The sequence below is a fragment of the Portunus trituberculatus genome, chromosome 3 (genome assembly GCF_017591435.1).
Source record: "Portunus trituberculatus isolate SZX2019 chromosome 3, ASM1759143v1, whole genome shotgun sequence".
In the NCBI taxonomy this organism is placed as follows: domain Eukaryota; kingdom Metazoa; phylum Arthropoda; class Malacostraca; order Decapoda; family Portunidae; genus Portunus; species Portunus trituberculatus.
This window is the reverse complement of record NC_059257.1, coordinates 1,325,240-1,347,130: the sequence shown is the minus strand read 5'-3', so window position 1 is coordinate 1,347,130 and position 21,891 is coordinate 1,325,240. Positions and strand designations below refer to the sequence as shown.

Genomic DNA, 21,891 nt, shown 5'->3' with positions numbered 1-21,891 from the left:
ATGCCGCTTGTAGGGTCCGTTTGTAGTAGGACAGCACCCACTCCAACTCCACTCGCGTCCACTTGTAGATGGAAGAGGCGGGAGTGATCCGGCGTCCAGACCACTGGTTCCGAGGAGAGAAACGCCTTGAGGTGTTGGAAGGCTTGGTCACAGGTCGGGGTCCAGTGGAAGGGGACGGAAGTGCTGATAAGGTCCGTCAGGGGGGCGGCCAGGGTGGAGAAGTTCTTACAGAATCTTCTGTAGAAACCAGCCATCCCCAAGAACCTAATGAGAGCTTTCCTGGTGGTAGGGACAGGGAAGCCAAGGATGGCCTCCACGTTAGCTCTCTTGGGGCGAACCTTGCCGTTCCCCACCACATGTCCCAGGTAGACCACCGTAGACTTCCCGAAGGTGGACTTGGCCAGGTTGATTGTAAGCCCGGCTTCCTGGAACCGACCCATCAGCCTCCAAAGACGGGTCAGATGTGTCGCCCTGTCCTGTCACGGTCGCCAATTGTTACGTTCACCGGTTAAACTGGTAAGATTGGCAAAGTGATAGGCGATGGGATGGAGGATGCCGCTTGTAGGGTCCATTTGTAGTAGGACAGCACCCACTCCAACTCCACTCGCGTCCACTTGTAGATGGAAGGGGCGGGAGTGATCCGGCGTCCAGACCACTGGTTCCGAGGAGAGAAACGCCTTGAGGTGTTGGAAGGCTTGGTCACAGGTCGGGGTCCAGTGGAAGGAGACGGAAGTGCTGATAAGGTCCGTCAGGGGGGCGGCCAGGGTGGAGAAGTTCCTACAGAATCTTCTGTAGAAACCAGCCATCCCCAAGAACCTCATGAGAGCTTTCCTGGTGGTAGGGACAGGGAAGCCAAGGATGGCCTTCACGTTAGCTCTCTTGGGGTGAACCTTGCCGTTCCCCACCACATGTCCCAGGTAGACCACTGTAGACTTCCCGAAGGTGGACTTGGCCAGGTTGATTGTAAGCCCGGCTTCCTGGAACCGACCCATCAGCCTCCAAAGACGGGTCAGATATGTCGCCCTGTCCTGTCACGGTCGCCAATTGTTACGTTCACCGGTTAAACTGGTAAGATTGGCAGAGTGATAGGCGATGGGATGAAGGATGCCGCTTGTAGGGTCCGTTTGTAGTAGGACAGCACCCACTCCAACTCCACTCGCGTCCACTTGTAGATGGAAGGGGCGGGAGTGATCCGGCGTCCAGACCACTGGTTCCTTGAGGTGTTGGAAGGCTTGGTCACAGGTCGAGGTCCAGTGGAAGGGGACGGAAGTGCTGATAAGGTCCGTCAGGGGGGCGGCCAGGGTGGAGAAGTTCCTACAGAATCTTCTGTAGAAACCAGCCATCCCCAAGAACCTCATGAGAGCTTTCCTGGTGTTTTTCATGCATCCGGTATTCTAATTTAAGCTTCTCAATTTCCCATTGACTTATCCTACTCTTATCCTGTTCTTCCCGGGGACTGTGTATTATAGTCCTCATAGAGGCTGACATGGGAGTTAACTCTTCTATGGCATTTCCTAGCAACTGACCTTCTTGCACTAGATGTTCAACAACTACATTCTTAATGTCCTCTTTAGTCATCTGAGACGTGATGGGAACATCAAAATGTTTAGCGATGGTCTTCCGTTGGTCCTTTTTGATATTAGCACCTTTAAGTTTTTCCAGAGAAGGGTCGGCACAAAAATCTTCAACGTTAAACTGAGCGGAAGCCATATTAAATAGATGTTAAACCACAAAAAAAAAAAAATGATAAGCGAATTACTTAAGTGAGGAACTTGGCAGAGTGATAATAAAGGCTACCTTGGAAATTACCTAGATTATACTTAAGCAAACACTTATGAGTACAATCACTAATGAGGGGTAAACTAGAGAGTTACTAAGAGGGATCCGGATTACTCTAGTTACGAGACTTGAGAGTGAGAAGCGAATTTTACTGAGACTTGTTATTGATAAGGAGGCGGATTAGTCTGAGAGACTAGTTAAAATGGCCGATTCTAACTAGCGAGAAAAATGATCCGCGAAGTGAGGGGATTGAGGGTTCGCATGAACATATGATGATCCCAACACTTGGATAACACTTATTACACACCTGCCTATGTGCAAAAAATAGAGATAAGTGCTATCGGTGAACACGCCTTTCTAACTGGTTTCCTGCTCTACCTCTGCTATGCGATACCAATGAAAGTCACTAAGCACGTTTAACCCAAAAGGAGCCACTTGATCGCACAAAGGTAAATTTAAACCACACGAAGAGTAAGTCACAGAAAAAAAACACATCAAAGTCACAACACCACAGAAACACAAGCAATCACAGAAAAAAAGGTCACTGGAAAAATGAAACACTGAACATGGGTTATAATGGTCCTGTCACGGTCGCCAATTGTTACGTTCACCGGTTAAACTGGTAAGATTGGCATCGGGGAGCCGGTGAACAATAACAATAAAAAAAAACACTGCAGGTTCAACTGGTGAGGAAATGCAAAAGGGGGTCACTTTAAAAAGCTATTTTAATAACCCATAATGAAATTGACACATATATAACAAGAAACATGAAACACAGATATATAACATGAAACACAGGAAAATGACATACACATATACATATAACCCAGTAATAAATACAACAATAAATGCCAACTTAATACCTAACAATAATCCTAATCCTATATGGAGGCAATGTGGAAAACACGGACGAGGGGAAGTGATACTTATGCGGTGTCGCAGTGGTGAAGTGTTGGGTGATGGTTGATCCCACGGTAGACCTAAGAGGCGTTGTGTTCACTGGTTGAGGGCTGGACCTCAACTTGCATTCCAGAAAGCTAAGAGCTGGCTCAACACTTCCGGTTGAGTCGAAAGGGGCCGCGTGAATCCAACTTTGGGACAGTAGCGGGGCTTCATGAAACGGTGACGTGGAGGGTTCATGAAACGCTGGCGTGGAAGGTTCACGAGACGGTGACGTGGAAGGGGAGGCGGAGAGGTGGCGAACGAGGTAAGAAGCGGAGGAGGTGATGGTAGTAATGTATGTTACGGGCGGGCCGTAACAACACAAACTTTATATCTTGGGACACAAATCATACGCTCCCCCAGAAGTTGAGCGCGAACGAGCAGGCTCTCTGTGTCGACGTTAGGCAGTGAGATTTTTACGCTCACAGGGGCGTGATCAGACAGCAAAGACTCATCGCGAACCACTGAGAACACACTCACCCTGCTCACCATCGCGTGGCTCAACAGGACCGAGGTGAATTACACACACACACACACACACACACACACACACACACACACACACACACACACACACACACACACACACACACACTAAAGAAAAAAAAACAGTCACACACACACACACACACACACACACACACACACACACACACACACACACACTTGACCTCACTGGGGTCGGATGTGTGACCTTGGCGGTCTCAGGCAGCCACGACCAGCCTGTTGGCCTCCCCCCCCCTTTGTATAAGTTATTAATAGGTTAATTTGTGCTCGCCCTGGTGTTATAATATAAACAATTTTGGATATTATAAGTGAGTGCACGTCTGGACAAACAGTGAAATGAGTGCTGCAGTGCTAAGCTACGGACGCGGTGCCCTTATGCGCCGTAGACGTGAGGCTGGGTACCCTCCATCAGAGGTCATTCAACGCCTGAAAAACTTAGTTATTTCGGAATCGTGGATCGAAGGGAGGAAGGAGTGTGGTGCGTCCCATCAAAGTGATCACATCTACCGTGAGGAAGGGCGGAAGGTTGAGGAGAGGGAATACAAACACTTCGAAGTTCCGCGCGTGTGGTATAGTCTTCCCTCTCTCCTCCTTTCCAACGTGACATCACTGGCGAACAAGATGGACGAGTTGATAGTGTCAGTGAGATCTAACTGTGCAGACATTGTGGCGATCACGGAGGCGTGGCAGATAACTCCTGAGGTGTGTATGATTCAAGATTACCAGCTGTTCCACCACCTCAGGAATCAACGCAGGGGAGGAGTGGCCCTGTTTTGCCGCTCTGACCTCAGCCCTCACACCTACACGTCGACGTCCCCGCCGGATTGGAGGCCCTGTGGGTGAGGGTTACCCCCTGCCACCCCGCAACACAGCCTCCATCATTGTGTGTGTTGTCTACCACCCTCCACGGGCCGCCACTGCACGGTTGCTCACTGATCACATCATCGAGACTGCTGATGCTCTACGGGTGAGATTTCCTGCAGCCAAGCTGGTAATCTGTGGTGACTTCAACCGCTTGGATATCAGTGAAATCCTGCACCAGCTACACCTCACCCAGGTCGTGGACTTCCCCACCCACCACCAGTCCACCCTCGACCTTATCATGACAGACCTGAGCCAGCAGTACTCGCCTCCCAAGCCACTCCCCCCCATGGGACGCAGCACCCACCTCTCCATCCTGTGGACACCCACCCCACCACCTCGGTTCCCAGGTCAACTGTCACCAGATCCCACAGGCCCATGCCTGACTCCGCCATGAGGGAATTTGGGCAGTGGCTGACACATCACCCGTGGACCGAGGTACTGGATGAGGAAGACGTCCACACAAAATGGCGGAACTACTTCACCACCACAACGGAAGCCTTCCACCACTACTTCCCACCAAGAACATCACAGTGGACCCATCTGATGCCCCTTGGATGACGCCCTGCATCAAACGACTCCTTCGTCAGCGTGACAGGGCTTTCCACTCTAGCCCTGACCAGTACAGGAGATTAAGGAACAGAGTTATCAGGAAATTAAAAAGCCAAGGCAAGCTACTACCCAGACAAAATTCACCATCTCAAGCTTACTAACAACAGACAGTGGTACGACAAGATTAAGTCTTTGTGTGGTTTACAAAACAAGCCTCTTCTCTTCCCTGTGTTTCACACCTTTCACCTGACAACGCGGCCGAAGAGATTAACGGTCACTTCGCTGCGATCTGTCAGACACTCCCTCCCCTTCACTCTACTACTCTCCCAGCCTACCTCCCTGCCTCCTCCCTCCACCCCTGTCCAGGAGGTTGATGTTTACAGGAAGCTTCTTAAATTTAAACTAAACAGATCCACCACTCCCACTGACCTCCCCATCAAAATTTACAGAGAATTTGCCCCAGAACTTGCCACACCCTTTGCTCTATCATCAACGCCTCCCTTTCTCAACATTCCTGCCCCGATGACTGGAAGACATCTTACGTCACCCCTCCCCAAAATTTCCAATCCACAGTCACTGAATGATCTAAGACCAGTCGCCATCACCCCTATACCCAGCCTTATCTGTGAAGATTTTGTGTTCGACTGGGCCTATAACAAAATTTGTAACTCTATTGACACACAACAATTTGGCAATATTAAATCCACCTCCACATCTCACTACCTTGTCAGCTTCCTGGAATTCGTCCACAGCCACCTGGACAAACGCAACACTTCTCTAGCTATTGCTTTTGTGGACTTCAGAAAGGCCTTTGATCTTGTTGATCACACTGTTGTGATAAATAAAGCCATCACTCTGGGTCTCTCTCCTACCTGATAGCGTGGCTGGCAGACTTCCTCACGGGAAGGCGTCAGGCCGTTCGTTATCAGGGCTCTGTCTCCTCTTTCCAACAGCTCACATGTGGGGTCCCTCAGGGGACCAAGATGGGTCCTCTGTGCTTCCTCATCCTTATCAACGATGCTCTCGTCCACACCCCCACCGCTGGAAGTATGTGGACGACTGCACCGTGGGCGTACCCGTCAACAACACCAACCCAGACTTCTCAGCACTTCAGTCCACTCTTAACCAACTACAGACGTGGACGGAGGACAACAAAATGACCATCAACCACACCAAGACCGTGGTGATGCACATTTGTACCTCCACAGCAGCAGTCCCCTCCCCAGCTATCTGTGGGCCCTCACTCCTCCAGGTGGTCCGCAGCACCAAGCTTCTAGGTGTCTTGGTGGATGATCAATTATCATGGAAGCAGCATGTTTCCAACATCATCAGGTCAGCCTCATACAAGATCTATTTACTGCGCCGACTCAGGTCCCTGGGAGCACCGGCAGATGAGCTGAGGGGAGTGTACCTCACCTTTATACTCCCTAAGCTCATGTACGCCTCCCCAGCGTGGTCCTCCTCCTGAACCTCACACAACGACAACAGCTGGAGAGGGTTCAGAAGAGGGCGTTCAGGGTCATCCTTGGGCCTGCCTACAGGTCGTACGAGGACGCCCTGACCTGCTTGAGTCTGCCGAGGCTGGCCACAACACACCAGGAAGCCTTGGAAAAATTTGGGGAAGGACTGCTGCATCATCCACGTCTCCGCCACCTGCTACCCCAGACGTGCCTCCCTGCCCGCGCCACCCGACACCAGAATCGCGTGGCGCCCTTAAGAGCACCGCGCACGAACCGGTACTACAAGGCTTAGCGCGGTGCCCACTATGGTGCAAGCCATAAATAAATAAATCAATTAAATCAATAAGTTGATTCTTGGTTAAGTTAGAGTCATAGTTAGGTTAAAGATTTCATTGTTTTAATGTCCCCCCCTGTACATTTTCAGTGTAAACTTTTTGTGGCACTGCCAAATTAATAAACCGTATATTATTATTATTATTATTACACACACACACACACGCACACACACACACACACACACACACACACACACACACACACACACACACTTTTCTGTTTGTTGGCTATAGAAAAGCTTTCAGTATGGTGTGGCGTGTAGGATTATGGCACAAGTTAGTGAAAAGAAATGTGAAGGGTAAAATGTTTAATGTGATCAGGAATATGTACAGAAGTGTTAAATCTTATGTAAGGCTAAACCAACATAAAATATCAAATACCTTTGTGTGTAATGTAAAGGTCAGACATGGAGAAAACTTATCGCCATTGCTCTTCGCCTTTTATGTAAATGATCTAAAAAATCATTTAATGGACCATAACTGCAACTATTTGAATTTTGAAGATGATTACTTCAATGTATACTTGAAACTTCTTGTTCTTATGTATGCAGATGATACAATTATACTTTGTGACAGTGAAGGTAAAATGAAACAAGCATTGTTGGCTTTGTACACTTATTGTGAAAACTGGAAACTAAAGCATAATTGTAACAAATCAATGATTGTTGTATTCAGCAAGGGAAAAGGTTCGACATCATTAAAATTCTGAGTTTGGTGATGAAAACATTGAGGTGGTAAAGAACTATAAATACTTAGGTTTATTGTTCAATTATAATGGAAGGTTTCGAAAAGGAGAACTAGACTTCAAAGAACAAACAACAAAGGCATTGTACTCTGTGATAGGAATGTGTAGAAAGTTTGATCTACCAGTTGATATGCAAATTGATTCGTTTAATACTTTGGTATTGCCAATACTGACGTATTCATATGAAATATGGGGACATTATATTGTTAGAGAAGTAGAACTGCTGCACTTAAAATTCTGTAAGCAAATATTGTTTGTTCACAAAAATACCTGTAATGAAATGATTTTATGGAGAACTTAGTGTATTTCCACTTATTATTCATATAAAATGTAAAATGATTGGGTATTGCGCTAGAATGATTTATCAGTGTTTATTAAATTTAGATAGGTTTGGGATTTACACTTCGCATTGGATAGCCTGTATTTAGAATATCTGCAATGAATGTGGCATGTCATGGTTATGGTTATTACAAGATGTTCCTAATGTTACGTGGGTTATAAAAGCTGTGCAGTTAAGATTGAGGGACCAGTGGATAGCAACTTGGCGAAGTAACCTTGCAACAAAGTGGTTATGTAATAATTATAGGATGTTTAAATTAGATTACGGTATGGAATATTACATTGTAAAACTGCAGAAGACTAGCCGCATATTGTTAACAAAGCTGAGAACTCTTAATAATATGTTGTCTGTTAATGTTGGTTGACATCATAGTATTAGTAGAGACGACCGACTTTGCAGGAAATGTGATGTGGGTGTTGTTGGTGATGAATACCATGTTCTCTCTGACTGCACCAATACGGACATCGTGAGTTTAAGGGATACGTATTTGTCAGAATATTTTACGTATACACCAACTTACGTTAAATATATCCTGTTGATGTACTCACTCACACGCCAAGCTGGAAGACTCACATCCCTCACTCACTCATACGCCAAGCTGGAACACTCACATTCCTCACTCAGTCACCCACGAAGCTGGAACACTCACATCCCTCACTCACTCACAAGCCAAGCTGGAACACTCACATCCCTCACTCACTCATACGCCAAGCTGGAACACTCACATCCCTCACTCACTCACACGCCAAGCTGGAACACTCTCACTCACTCACAGGCAAAGCTGGATCACTCACATCCCTCACTAACCAAACCACCAAGCTGGAACACTCACATCCCGCACTCACTCACACTCCAAGCTGGAACATTCACATCCCTCACTCACTCACACGCCAAGCTGGAACACTCACATCCCTCACTCACTCAACCACCAAGCTGGAACACTCACATCCCTCACTCACTCACCCACCAAGCTGGAATACTCACATCCCTCACTCACTGAACCACCAAGCTGGAACACTCACATCCCTCACTCACTCACACGCCAAGCTGGAACATTCACATCCCTCACTCACTCAACCACCAAGCTGGAACACTCATATCCCTCACTCACTCAACCACCAAGCTGGAATACTCACATCCCTCACTCACTGAACCACCAAGCTGGAACACTCACATCCCTCATTCACTGAACCACCAAGCTAGAACACTCACATCCCTCACTCACTCACCCACCAAGCTGGAATACTCACATCCCTCACTCACTGAACCACCAAGCTGGAACACTCACATCCCTCACTCACTCACACGCCAAGCTGGAACACTCACATCCCTCACTCACTCAACCACCAAGCTGGAACACTCACATCCCTCACTCACTCACCCACCAAGCTGGAATACTCACATCCCTCACTCACTGAACCACCAAGCTGGAACACTCATCCTCACTCACTCACACGCCAAGCTGGAACACTCACATCCCTCACTCACTCAACCACCAAGCTGGAACACTCATATCCTCACTCACTCAACCACCAAGCTGGAATACTCACATCCCTCACTCACTGAACCACCAAGCTGGAACACTCACATCCCTCATTCACTGAGCCACCAAGCTGGAACACTCACGTCCCTCACTCACTCACCCACCAAGCTGGAATACTCACATCCCTCACTCACTGAACCACCAAGCTGGAACACTCACATCCCTCACTCACTCACACGCCAAGCTGGAACACTCACATCCCTCACTCACTCAACCACCAAGCTGGAACACTCACATCCCTCACTCACTGAACCACCAAGCTGGAACACTCACATCCCTCACTCACTCACACGCCAAGCTGGAACACTCACATCCCTCACTCACTCAACCACCAAGCTGGAACACTCACATCCCTCACTCACTCAACCACCAAGCTGGAACACTCATATCCCTCACTCACTCAACCACCAAGCTGGAATACTCACATCCCTCACTCACTGAACCACCAAGCTGGAACACTCACATCCCTCACTCACTGAACCACCAAGCTGGAACACTCACATCCCTCACTCGCTGAACCACCAAGCTGGAATACTCACATCCCTCACTCACTGAACCACCAAGCTGGAACACTCATATCCCTCACTCACTCAACCACCAAGCTGGAACACTCACATCCCTCACTCACTGAACCACCAAGCTGGAACACTCACATCCCTCACTCACTCACCCACCAAGCTGGAATACTCACATCCCTCACTCACTCACATGCCAAGCTGGAACACTCACATCCCTCACTCACTCACCCACTAAGCTGGAACACTCACATCCCTCACTCACTCACCAACCAAGCTGGAACACTCACATCCCTCACTCACTCATCCACCAAGCTGGAATACTCACATCCCTCACTCACTGAACCACCAAGCTGGAACACTCACATCCCTCACTCACTCATCCACCAAGCTGGAATACTCACATCCCTCACTCACTCACAAGCTAAGCTGGAACACTCACATCCCTCACTCACTCACTCACCAAGCTGGAAAACTCTCACTCACTCACTAACTTACCCTCCAAGCTGGAACACTCACATCCTTCACTCAATCACACGCCAAGTTCGAAAACTCTCACTCACTCACTCACTCACCCACCAAGCTGGAACACTCACGTTCCTAACTAACTCACACGCCAAGCTGGAACACTCTCACTCACTCATTCACTCACCCACCAAGCTGTAACACTCACATCTCACACTCACTCACACGCCAAGCTAGAACACTCTCACTCACTCACTCACACGCCAAGCTGGAACACTATCACTCACTCACTCACTCACCCACCAAGCTGGAACACTCTCACTCACCCACCAAACTGGAACACTCACATCCCTCGCTCACTCATCCACTAAGCTGGAACACTCTCTCTCACTCACTCACTCACCCACCAAGCTGGAACACTCACATCCCTCACTCACCCACACGCCAAGCTGGAAAACTCACATACTTCAATTACCCACACGACAAGCTGGAACACTCATATTCCTCACTCACTCACATCAAGCTGGAACACTCTCACTCTAACATACGAAGCTGGAACGTTCTCACTTACTCACACACCAAGCTGGAACACTCTCAATCACTCACATACGAAGCTGGAACGTTTTACTTACTCACTCACACGTGAAGCTGGAACACTCTCAGTCACTCACATACGAAGTTGGAACGTTCTCACTTACTCACTCACACGTGAAGATGGAACACTCACTCATTCACATACATTTCAAGCTGGAACACTGACCTTCACTCACTCACCTACACGCCAAAGTGGAACACACTCAATAACTCACTCGCACACGAAGCTGGAACACTCTCCCTTACTCACTCGCACGTGAAGCTGGAACAATCTCTCTCGCTCACTCACACGCCAAGCTAGAATAATGATCATTAGTCGCTCACTCACAGGCCAAGCTGGAACACTCTTACTCACTCACTCACATGCCAAGCTGGAACACTGTCACTCACTCACTCACATAATTTTTTTTATTGTTCTACGTAGAGGCAAAGTGATAAGAATCCTACAAGACTAGATGTAGAAATGCTCTTTAAATCAACGATGATAATTTTTGTTGCCTTGGAATATAGTTAAGGTATTTTTACAGTTTAGAGTGATAAGATTTCTATAAGATTAACTTAAAAAAACGCTCATGAAAACCCCGCCAATCATTTCTGTGGCCTTGGAAAAAAAGTTGAGGTGTTTTTATAGTTAAGAGTGACAAGATTTCTATAAGACTAACTAGAGAAACACTCTTAAAAACCCTGCTATTAATCTCTCTGTCCTTTGAAAAAAGTCTTGGAGAGAGAGTAAAGTGTTTCTGAATATGGGCCAATATATCCGTAAGGTCCCATCTGTAAACAAACCCCTCATTGGAGATCCTGCCAGACTGATTGATCTCCCAGACACTCAGCCACACACAATATTTCAGGCTGTTAACAATGTGAATGGGAACGGAATCTGAGTCATTCTTTTATGTAAGCAAAGGTGGATGAGATTAATGGAAGAAATAAAGAAAAAAAATAGAAAACAGTAAAAAAGCCCACTTAGAATGCCAGTACCCGTGCAGGTCCAAGAGTTAGCTAAAGGAAAAGGATAAATGTCTTAAAACCTTTTCTTAAATTGATTGCAAGCAGGAATATGTTTTAGTACTGCTGGTTATCATCATCACTATTGCTGCTGTGCTTGTGGTTATAGTGTTATTAGATTAGATGATATTATGTGTTGTGTGTGTGTATGTATGTTTTGTGTTTGTGTTGTGTTGTGTTGTGTTGTGTTGTGTTGTGTTGTGTTGTGTTGTGTTGTGTTGTGTTGTGTTGTGTTGTGTTGTGTTGTGTTGTGTTTGTGTTGTCTTGTGTATGTGTTGTGTTATGTTGTGTTGTGTGTTGTGTTGAAAGATGATCCTCCCACCCCAAAAAGAACTTCTAAAAGGACTTCTTCCGTGTGTTGTGTTGTGTTGTGTTTGTGTGTTGTGTTGTGTTGTGTTGTGTTGTGTGCTGTTGAAAGATGATCCTTACACCCCAAAAAGAACTTCTTCCGTGTGTTTTGTTGTGTTTTGTTGTGTTGTGTTGTGTTGTGTTTGTGTTTGTGTTTGTGTGTTGTGTTGTGTTTGGGTTTTGTGTTGTGTTGTGTTGTTTGGGTTTATGTGTTGTGTTGTGTTTAGGTTTTTGTGTTGTGTTGTGTTTGGGTTTATGTGTTGTGTTGTGTTGTGTTGTGTTGTGTTTGTGTGTGTGTGTTGTGTTGTGTTGTGTTGTGTTGTGTTGTGTTGTGTTGTGTTGTGTTTGTTGTGTTGTGTTGTGTTGAAAGATGATCCTTCCACCCCAAAAGAACTTCTTCCATGTGTTGTGTTGTGTTGTGTTGTGTGGTGTGGTGTGGTGTGGTGTGGTGTGGTTTTGTGTTGTGTTGTGTTGTGTGGTGTGGTGTGGTGTGGTGTGGTTTTGTGTTGTGTTGTGTGGTGTGGTGTGGTGTGGTGTGGTGTGTTGTGTTGTGTTGTGTTTGTGATGTGTTGTATTTGTGTTGGTACATGTACATTGATGATTACATGACGCATCCCGCGATGACATAGACACGATGAAATAGACACGTTGAAATAGACATGTTGAAATAGACAAGTTGACAAATACACCATGTAGGACACGTTGACATAGACACGATGAAGTAGACATGTTGATAAATACACGACGCATCCCGCGATGACATAGACACGTTGAAATAGACACGTTGGCATAGACACGTTGGTATAAACACGTTGAAATAGACACGTTGGCATAGACACGTTGGCATGGACACGTTGGCATAGACACGTTGAAATAGACACGTTGAAATAGACACGTTGAGACACGTTGAAATAGACACGGTGCAGGACACGTTGAAATAGACACGTTGGCATAGACACGTTGAAATAGACAAGGTGCAGGACGCGTTGAAATAGACACGTTGGCATTGACACGTGGAAATAGACACGGTGCAGGACACGTTGAAATAGACACGTTGGCATAGAAACGTTGGCATAGACACGTTGAAATAGACACGTTGGCATTGACACGTGGAAATAGACACGGTGCAGGACACGTTGAAATAGACACGTTGGCATAGAAACGTTGGCATAGACACGTTGAAATAGACACGTTGGCATAGACACCCTGGCAAAAACACGTTGGCATAGACACGTTGAAATAGACACGTTGAAATAGACACGGTGTAGGACACGTTGGCATAGACACGTTGAAATAGACACGATGCAGGACATGTTGAAATAGACACGGTGCAGGATCAGTTGATATAGACACGTAGATACATACACGTTGATACATAGGCGATGTTGTCATCGTGTACTTACCATCGTAAAGGAAAAGCACGATGATAGATACACGATGCAGGACACGTTGACATACACACGTTGATACACAGGCGGTGCTATCATCGTGTACTTACCATCGTAAAGGAAAAACACGATGATAAATACACGATGCATTGCACGGTGCAGGACACGTTGATACATACAGTTTGATACATAGGCGATGTTGTCATCGTGAACTTAGCATCGTAAAGGAAAAACACGATGATAAATACACGATGCATTCCACGATGCAGGACACGTTGATACATAGGCGATGTTGTCATCGTGTATTTACCATCATCAATGAAAAACACGATGATCACACGATGCATTCCACGAAGATCATTATACGATGTGTGTCACGTTGATACATACACGATGTGGAACACAATGATACACGCTCAGTCTGTTCCACGATGGTGGGTAGGTGGGTTTAGGAGGAGGCTGACGTGGATCTCGGACCCAGATCCAGCCAGCTCCTGCAGGGGGCCGCCTGCTCCTCCGCAGCGTCCAACAAGGCTTCCTGCCCCGCGCTCATTCCCAGTTTTCTAAAGGGAATGAATTTTGTAGAAAATAGAAAATGACGGACTTGCGATGAGAAATGAGGTGAATTGACTCGAGTCGTGAAATGAGTTTGCCAGCGAGGCCGAGTGTGACCAAGTGTGAACTTTTACAGTTGACACACTGTAGAGCGCTTCGTAGCGACCTCTGTGTTTGCTGCCCTCTAGTGTGCCTGTGTCTGTGTGTGTCCTTGAGGCAAAGATTCACTAAGACAGTGACATTGCTTGCCTGCTGTGCCTTCTTCAATCGGGTTAGTCTGACAATTTTATGAAGATCGTTTATGGGTTGGCTTTTTCGTGGATTTCCTGGCCTGCGGCGTTGTCACACTTGTATCAATATGCCCCTCAAGTCATGTACTTAATACCTAGTAACTGAATGGTGTTGTAGTACATATACATTCTGATGCTGGACTCACATATACACGATCGTGGTGCCCCGACAGGCACGATGGCTGAAATTTGGCAACGGGGGACGAAAAAACACTATCGGGGCATCAATCGTGCGTGATCGGGGTGTTAAGGGGGTCATCGGGCAACATATGACGCATGCGGGCGTTGCGGGGGATGTCCGGGTATCGGGGCAAAAATTTTGAACCTGTTCAAAATTCTCAGCGGACTGGCCGACAAATGTCAAACAGCGTAGTTATCGGGGATTATCAGGGCGAAATGGGCGACAGGAGCGAATAGTACGGGGCTATCGTTGCACCATCGCTCCCTTGTGGGCCGCGAGGGGCGGCAGGGGCGGCGGGAACTGTGATGACGTATGTAGAGGGCAGCACCGGCGCTCCCGCCTACCGTCACAGGCGACATGTTCACGCCAGTCGGCTCTCTCACCCCGCTCTGCCACCCGTATACAGATATGCTTGCCATCCAGAGAGCCTATGCAGTGAGGGAGGTGCCATTTCTGTTCGAAATCTTTGGAGACCTGTAGCTACTCTTCAGGTGTGGCGGGGAGACGGAGGAGTGTGGGTGCAAAGGCCGAAACAATGGCGTTGCAGGTGTCAGGAACAATGCCACATATGGTGTTATGTGCCACACGAAATGCATACTGTAGGGATTTGTAGGAGTCCCCTGTGGCAAGGTAATGCAGGGTGATGGCAACCTGTGTGCTAGGGTCGATGGGTTTCCGCCATCTACTAGTCTTCCTCTCGATGATTGGGGTCACGGCCTCGAGGATGCTGTCAAAGAGCTCCCTGTCCTGTCAAAGATGCCACACCAAGCATGTCCATCCTGGTGTAATTCTTGTACAGGTCTGGGTTCTCCTTATACAATTCGTCCATGAGGGAGTTGTAGTGTCCAAACCTCGGTCTTTTCTGGAGGTAGAGCCACATCCAGGCCCTTCGCTTCCGTTTTGGTTTTGGCTCTGGTAGTAGAAACTGGTCGAGGACAAGAGCCCTCAGTAAGTGGTATCTCATACCACATACCCCCAGCATAATTAGTTCCTTCGTGGAACTGTCCATGCTTGTGGTGGTGTTGAGTCACTGGTGATGTGGCACTGTTGAGGGCTGGTGCTGGAGTGTTTACCTGGTGTTGTGGCGGGCTGCCTATATACATGTCGTGGCATGCATCGGGGCTGTCGCTTCGACACACCCTTACCATCGCTTCTTTCGCCCCGAATGCAACGATGATACGCCCCTGCCTGGAAGTATGGGGCGATATGGGGCGATGCAATTTGCAAATGAGGGTGTTGTCGGGGGTTCGTCAGGGGTTCATTGCCCCTGTCGCGCCGAAAAGAGCGTATCATCATTTCATGCCGGGGCGACAGTGCCACGTTAGGTGCGACACCACCCCGATCACTCCCCCGATATGCCCGATAATCGTGTCTTTCCCGGCTCTCGGCCCTGTCCTGTATAATCGGGAGCAATCGTGCACTTTTTAGCCCCAATTCCAATCGTGCCTGTCGGGGCACCACAATCGTGTATGTGTAAGTCCAGCATGATGCTCTAAAGAGGCAAGTTAGAGTAATTTGTGTTTATTCTTTAATATATTTTGCATTGTTTTTGCAAACACAACAACACTTGACAACTTTTCCTCCGAGCGTTGTCACATCTCTCTGGTTGACCGAGTGCTGTCACAGGTCAAAGTGATCGTGTTACCATGGTTCACTTCCTCTCCTGCTACCACCCAGTATGAGAGAGAGAGAGAGAGAGAGAGAGAGAGAGAGAGAGAGAGAGAGAGAGAGAGAGAGAGAGAGAGAGAGAGAGAGAGAGAGAGAGAGAGAGAGAGAGAGAGAGAGAGAGAGAGAGAGAGAGAGAGAGAGAGAGAGAGAGAGAGAGAGAGAGAGAGAGAGAGAGAGAGAGAGAGAGAGAGAGAGAGAGAGAGAGAGAGAGAGAGAGAGAGAGAGAGAGAGAGAGAGAGAGAGAGAGAGAGAGAGAGAGAGAGAGAGAGAGAGAGAGAGAGAGAGAGAGAGAGAGAGAGAGAGAGAGAGAGAGAGAGAGAGAGAGCTTGACTGACTGACAGGTCGATTCTTTTCTCAAATGTTAGTAATTTACTATACTTTCTATCTCTGAGAGAAATATATTTGCATGAAATATAAATTATGTGTGGTGAGAGAGAGAGAGAGAGAGAGAGAGAGAGAGAGAGAGAGAGAGAGAGAGAGAGAGAGAGAGAGAAAGTGTGAGAAGGACGATCCTCATTGACACATAGCTATAATCCCTTAATTTACCCAGCACAAGGTTTGGCAGCACCGCAGGCCGGGAAATCCCCGAAAAAGCCAACGACTAAACGATCTTTATAAAATGGTCAGACTATAGTATTAGAGAAAGCTTGAACAATGCTGTATGTGACTGTCAAATGTGATCGAAAGAATCCGCACTATGAGATCAACTTGTTGCTCTTGAATGAAGGAGCCGCCTGGAACCACCACCCGCACCTTTTCCGCCACCAATCTCCACAACAGCAAGCTATCTTCATCAGTGTTTGGAAGTGGCAGTTTTAGTCCTTTGTATTATGAAACAATGCCTACAGGTGTGGCAAGGAAGGTGGTGGCGGAGTGTGTATCTGTAACAAAGATTACCTCACCACCACAATAACCACGTGTGATATTGCTGGATCGATAGTGAGGAAGACTTCTGGGTCAGTGTTCAGTACAGAAAACAATGATTTTTTTTTATGTTATGGCCTATAGCGCCTGTAGAGCATATGTGAGAAGCACTATTAAGCTTCCACCTGTTAGTGGCGCAGGCAATTTTACTTATATTGATTCCCATATTAGGGCCATATCACCACCTAAGTTCATCTTTGGTGTAACCACCTGGAGCCTGGGTATCATGGTGACATGTAGCTAACTTCAAACCACTTCACAAATGTCATAGCTTCAAAGCGGTATGTGACGGGATTCGAACCTACGCGTGGACGTGTGCCCGATCCCACGCTCACCACCTTATCCACTACGCCACCTACCGTCAATTATTGTGGGACGTGCTTATAGACAACACAAAGCTTTGCGGGAAGGCTTTCACTATACTAACGATGCACCAGAGAATATCTGCCTTTGTTCTTGCTTGGTGACTTGAGTGGTGATTTGTGGCGTTGCAGAAACAAACTCTAAACATAATTAGTGTGTAGTTAAGTGATTTGGCAAGCAAGTCTTTAAGCCTTCAGTACTGCGATGCATTTTTACCATGAGTTTTGGATGTGATTCGACGTTAGACGGCTTTATTTAAGTTTAAACGAGTTTTTAAAATGTTTTAAGCTTTCTAAAGGCAGAATGATAAGATTCGTACATTATTAATTGGAAAAATACTCTAGAAAAACCCTACCGATCATCTTTGTGACCTTGTGGTGAGAGAACAGAGCGTTGTGAAGGGAGTGGAACCAGACTGTTGTGATAGGGGGGAGTGAAATGCACTGAAGGATGAAATGTACACTTACCGGTGAGACAGTAGCCAGTTCGACGAGAAATGGATGCCATTAAGGTGAGGGGGAAAAGGGACGGGTGAACTGGTGACTTCAATACAGCTTCACGACAGGGAGGTCATAAGGCGCCCGATAGTAAGGATGAGAGAGAGAGAGAGAGAGAGAGAGAGAGAGAGAGAGAGAGAGAGAGAGAGAGATAGATATAGAGACAGACTGGGTGAAGAGTGAGAGAAGAGTTAGGCAAGGATATATTTTGTCACCAGTCCTTTTCGGTTTGTGTACAGAAGAGTTAGCAGCCAGATTGAGAAGAATGAATGCAGGAGGAAGAGTTGGGAATGAGAAGATAGGGGTGCTCCTTTATGCAGATGATGTGGCGGTCATGAGTGAGTCAGTAGTTGAGTTGCAGAGAATGTTGGATGTTGTGAATGGATATGGGAGAGACTTGGAGTTAGGTTTTGTAGTGAAAAAAGTAAGGTGATGATAGTGAATAGGTCTGAGGATGAAAGCAATGCATTATGGAGAATTGGAGAGAAGGAAATGAATCAGGCACGAGAATACAAGTACTTGGGGATGTGGGTGAGTCCAATTGGGTGTGAAAAGACAAAGAATGAAAAGTTAGGTTTAGTGAATCAGTGGGTAGGACGATTGGGGAGTGCAGCAAGAATGAGAGCAAGCAAATATGATGCGCTGAGAGAAGTATGGAAAAGTGTGGCTGTGCCCAGCATAATGAATGGTATGGATGTGATTGCATGGAATGAAAGTGAAATTGACAAGCTAGAAGTGGGACAAAATAGAATAGGTAGAATGGCACTGAATGCTCCAAGGTACACAGCAGTAGAAGCTTTGAGAGGGGATATGGGATGGAGCACCTTTAGGGAAAGACTAGTTAAAGCCACACTTAGATACAAGGTCAGGCTGGAAAGAATGGATGATGAAAGAATAGTGAGGAAGGTGTACCTGTGGAATGAAAGTGGGAGTCAGTGGAGGAAGAGGTGCATGAGAATGACAGAGAGGAGTGGTTTACAAGTGGTATGGGGATGAGAATGGCTGGGAGGAATCAAAGTGAGCGTGAATGGATCGTGACAAGAGGAGGCAGGGTAGGAACTGAATGGGATGCAAGGAAATGGAAGAGTGAGATAGACAGAGAGGTGAAGTGGGTGGGACTGAATATATGGAAGAATGGGATGGAACGAAAGAGTACCCTGGAATGGTACAAGGAAAAGGAAGCCCCGATGTATGAAAGGTGGTATGATGGCAGCCTGGGTGGTGATCTCTTCCGAGCTAGGGTACAGTGTATAGATGTGAATGCAAGGAACTACAGGTGATCTGAGTCCCGCAGCAAAGTGTGCCAGATGTGTGAAATGGAGGAGAACGAGACGGTGAAGCATGTCATGCTGGAGTGTGAAAAGTATGAGAGAGACAGACATGAGATGATGCAAGTGATGTTTGAGTGAATTAGGGCATAATAGGAATGAAAGAGTGGAGAAGACAGGAAGGGAATGGATAGTGTTGCTGCTGGGAATGTGTAGAGAGATGAGTGAAAGGATGATTGAGGCTGTGAAGGAGTTTCTGGAGAGAATGTGGCGAGCAAGGTGTAGGGATGATTAGTCAACAGAATGCTGCTTTTTTTTCTGCTTGTTGTGTTTTATTTATTTATTTATTTATTATTTTTTTTCCTTTACAGGAGCTGCAGATCCAAAGGCCTGGCTCCGGAGCGATCCCGAGCCACCTGTAGCATCAAGATCAAGATCAAGATCAAATGTTCTGCAAAACATTTCTTATTCTAAAATCTAATTATGGTTTTTTCACGTAAAATTTATGAATAAATTAGGCAATGATGTTAGTTTTATTTAATTTTATTATAGTTTTTTTTTCTAGCTACCTTTCATTTTATTGTTTTCAATTGGTTTTAGTTATTTTATAATTTTTCTTTTAAGCCCTTTTTACTTCATTAACATTTAGTTGCGGCGCTAAATGACCTTCGCCGTTGCGGCGCCTAAAGCCTAATCTATCCATCTTGACTTTCCAAGTGTATCTATCCATTGAAGAACCAATTCCGTTAGTTGTACTAGTCTCCTCTCTTCACTTGTAAGCCACATCTTGGAGTACTATGTGAGTGATCGGAATGCAGGGTGTGAATGATTTGGGCCCAAATAATACAACCGTATATATTTTGACAATCTAGCATTCGTCCGTACTGTGTCCGTAATGTAATAAATCCGCGCTGTATCCGCACTTTCCGTACTGCCTGCGTACGCTCTCGCGACCTCCGGTGGCGGGCCTTATTTAAAATCCATCCATCCATCCGCGACCTCCGTACTCTCTATGTACTCTCTACGTACTCCATACGCGGCCTCCGTGTTGCCTCCGCGTCCTGAGGTCCGTGCTCTCCAATGAAAACCGCACTGTGTCCGTGACACCAGTACTCTTACCGTACTGCATCCGTCACCATCCGCGGAAATTTCGACAAATTAGACCATCCGCCGCTCAATCCATGCTGCATCCGTCTTGTCTCCGTACTGACCACGCCAATTTTGGTTAGTTACGGTAAAAAATCTGTACTGTCTCCGTACCGTCACGTCCGTACTCTCTACACAGCCATCCGCGGCATCCGTGCGTAGGTGTGACGCTGGTTCTAGCGTTTTTTTAATATTTTTTGTCTTATGGCTTTATAATCATTCTTTTGTTTTTTTTCATTATTTTTCTGTCTCGCATCCTAGGCATTAAGGGGGCACCGGACTGATCCCGGGGAAGGGGCACGGCAACACAGCACCCCCATTACCATCTCACACCCCAATCCGAGAAAGTCGGCTTTCATATCAACACCCATTGTTTTTTTTTTTACGTTTTGTTGTCTTATGGCTTTGTATTCATATTTTTGTTATTATGTATTATATTTCTGTCTCGCAGCCTGGGTTTTAAGGGAGGCCTGCGGGCGCCAGCATGGCGCCTGTCTGAGGTACCCCTCCCGTGTCTGTCAAGTCAGGGATCGGCCAGCACTGATGGGGGGGTGGGGTGGGAAGCACCCATGCAGATATTCTCATTTCATCCCCGCCCCCACAGACGTAGCTGGGTGTGGCCAGTGCTAGACAGGAACACATCCGCACTCCTTCCATCTGTCGGCATAGCCATTGGGCCCGCGGGTGCCTAAGGGCGACCCGTCTGGGGTACCCCCCGTGTCTGTCAAGGAGACGCCAGTACTGATGGGGGGATGGGGCTCTGGTAGCACCCTTGCAGAGACTCCCACTCATCCCCCCCACATAGATAGTTCGGTGCGGCGAGTGTCAAGTGTGCAAATGCACAACTTGTCGTCACATCACTCACTTGCATATTAATCGTCACCACTACACAATCACGGCATACTTCTTATCTCCTTTTCTTCTTTTGAAAAAAAAAAAAAGATGAAAACTAATTCTAACAAAAATTAGGTATATGTACAAAGTTTTTATGGTATTTTTTTTTTTTAAGTAATTAACTGAAAAATAAAGCCTGTGAAAAAAAAAAAACGAAAAAAACGCTCTATCACTCATCCAATCTTCATGAAATTTACAGAATACTTTTTACATAAAAAAAAAAAAAAACATACTAAAGGTTGAAACCAATTGGACTTAACATAAGGGAAATATGACCATTGGTATGTTAAAACGTTTCATCAGATAATAAAAAGTCTGTAAAATATGAATATAAACACTAATGTTTATTTATATGTGGTGAAAATTTCAGTTTTTAGTATCCTGCATTAAAAAGGTAGACATAATAGGCATGATAGAAAGAATAAAAATCTTGTGGAGGGAGAGTGCTAGGTATGGAGTTAGCAAGGTTAGAAGAGCAGTTGTCATGCAAATAATGGTAGAAAATAGCAAGAGATGCGACATCGCTGCAATAAGAAAGAGGCTCAAGACAGTCAGTCAGAGGAGAAGAATCATGAGCTGCCCACCTCGGCTCAGCATAACACAGATTACAAGAAGAACACTTTTACTAAGTACCAACAAGCAATAACAATAAATCTTTTTGTTATGAGGGTAGCTCTGCTGTTATGAAATTGCTTAATACTATTTATTTAAACATTAATCTGA

At 46.4% G+C, this 21,891-nt stretch overlaps 1 protein-coding gene across 1 annotated transcript in view; it reads right to left on the bottom strand.

Annotated features, from left to right (window-relative positions):
• The window catches only part of LOC123508317, a 60,906-nt gene extending 57,693 nt beyond the window's left edge, over positions 1-3,213 (bottom strand). The window contains exon 1 of the mRNA XM_045261927.1: positions 3,049-3,213. Within this exon, the coding sequence (XP_045117862.1) occupies positions 3,049-3,213 (165 nt within the window). The remainder of the gene's footprint in view (positions 1-3,048) is intronic.
• Between the last annotated feature and the right edge of the window lie 18,678 nt (positions 3,214-21,891).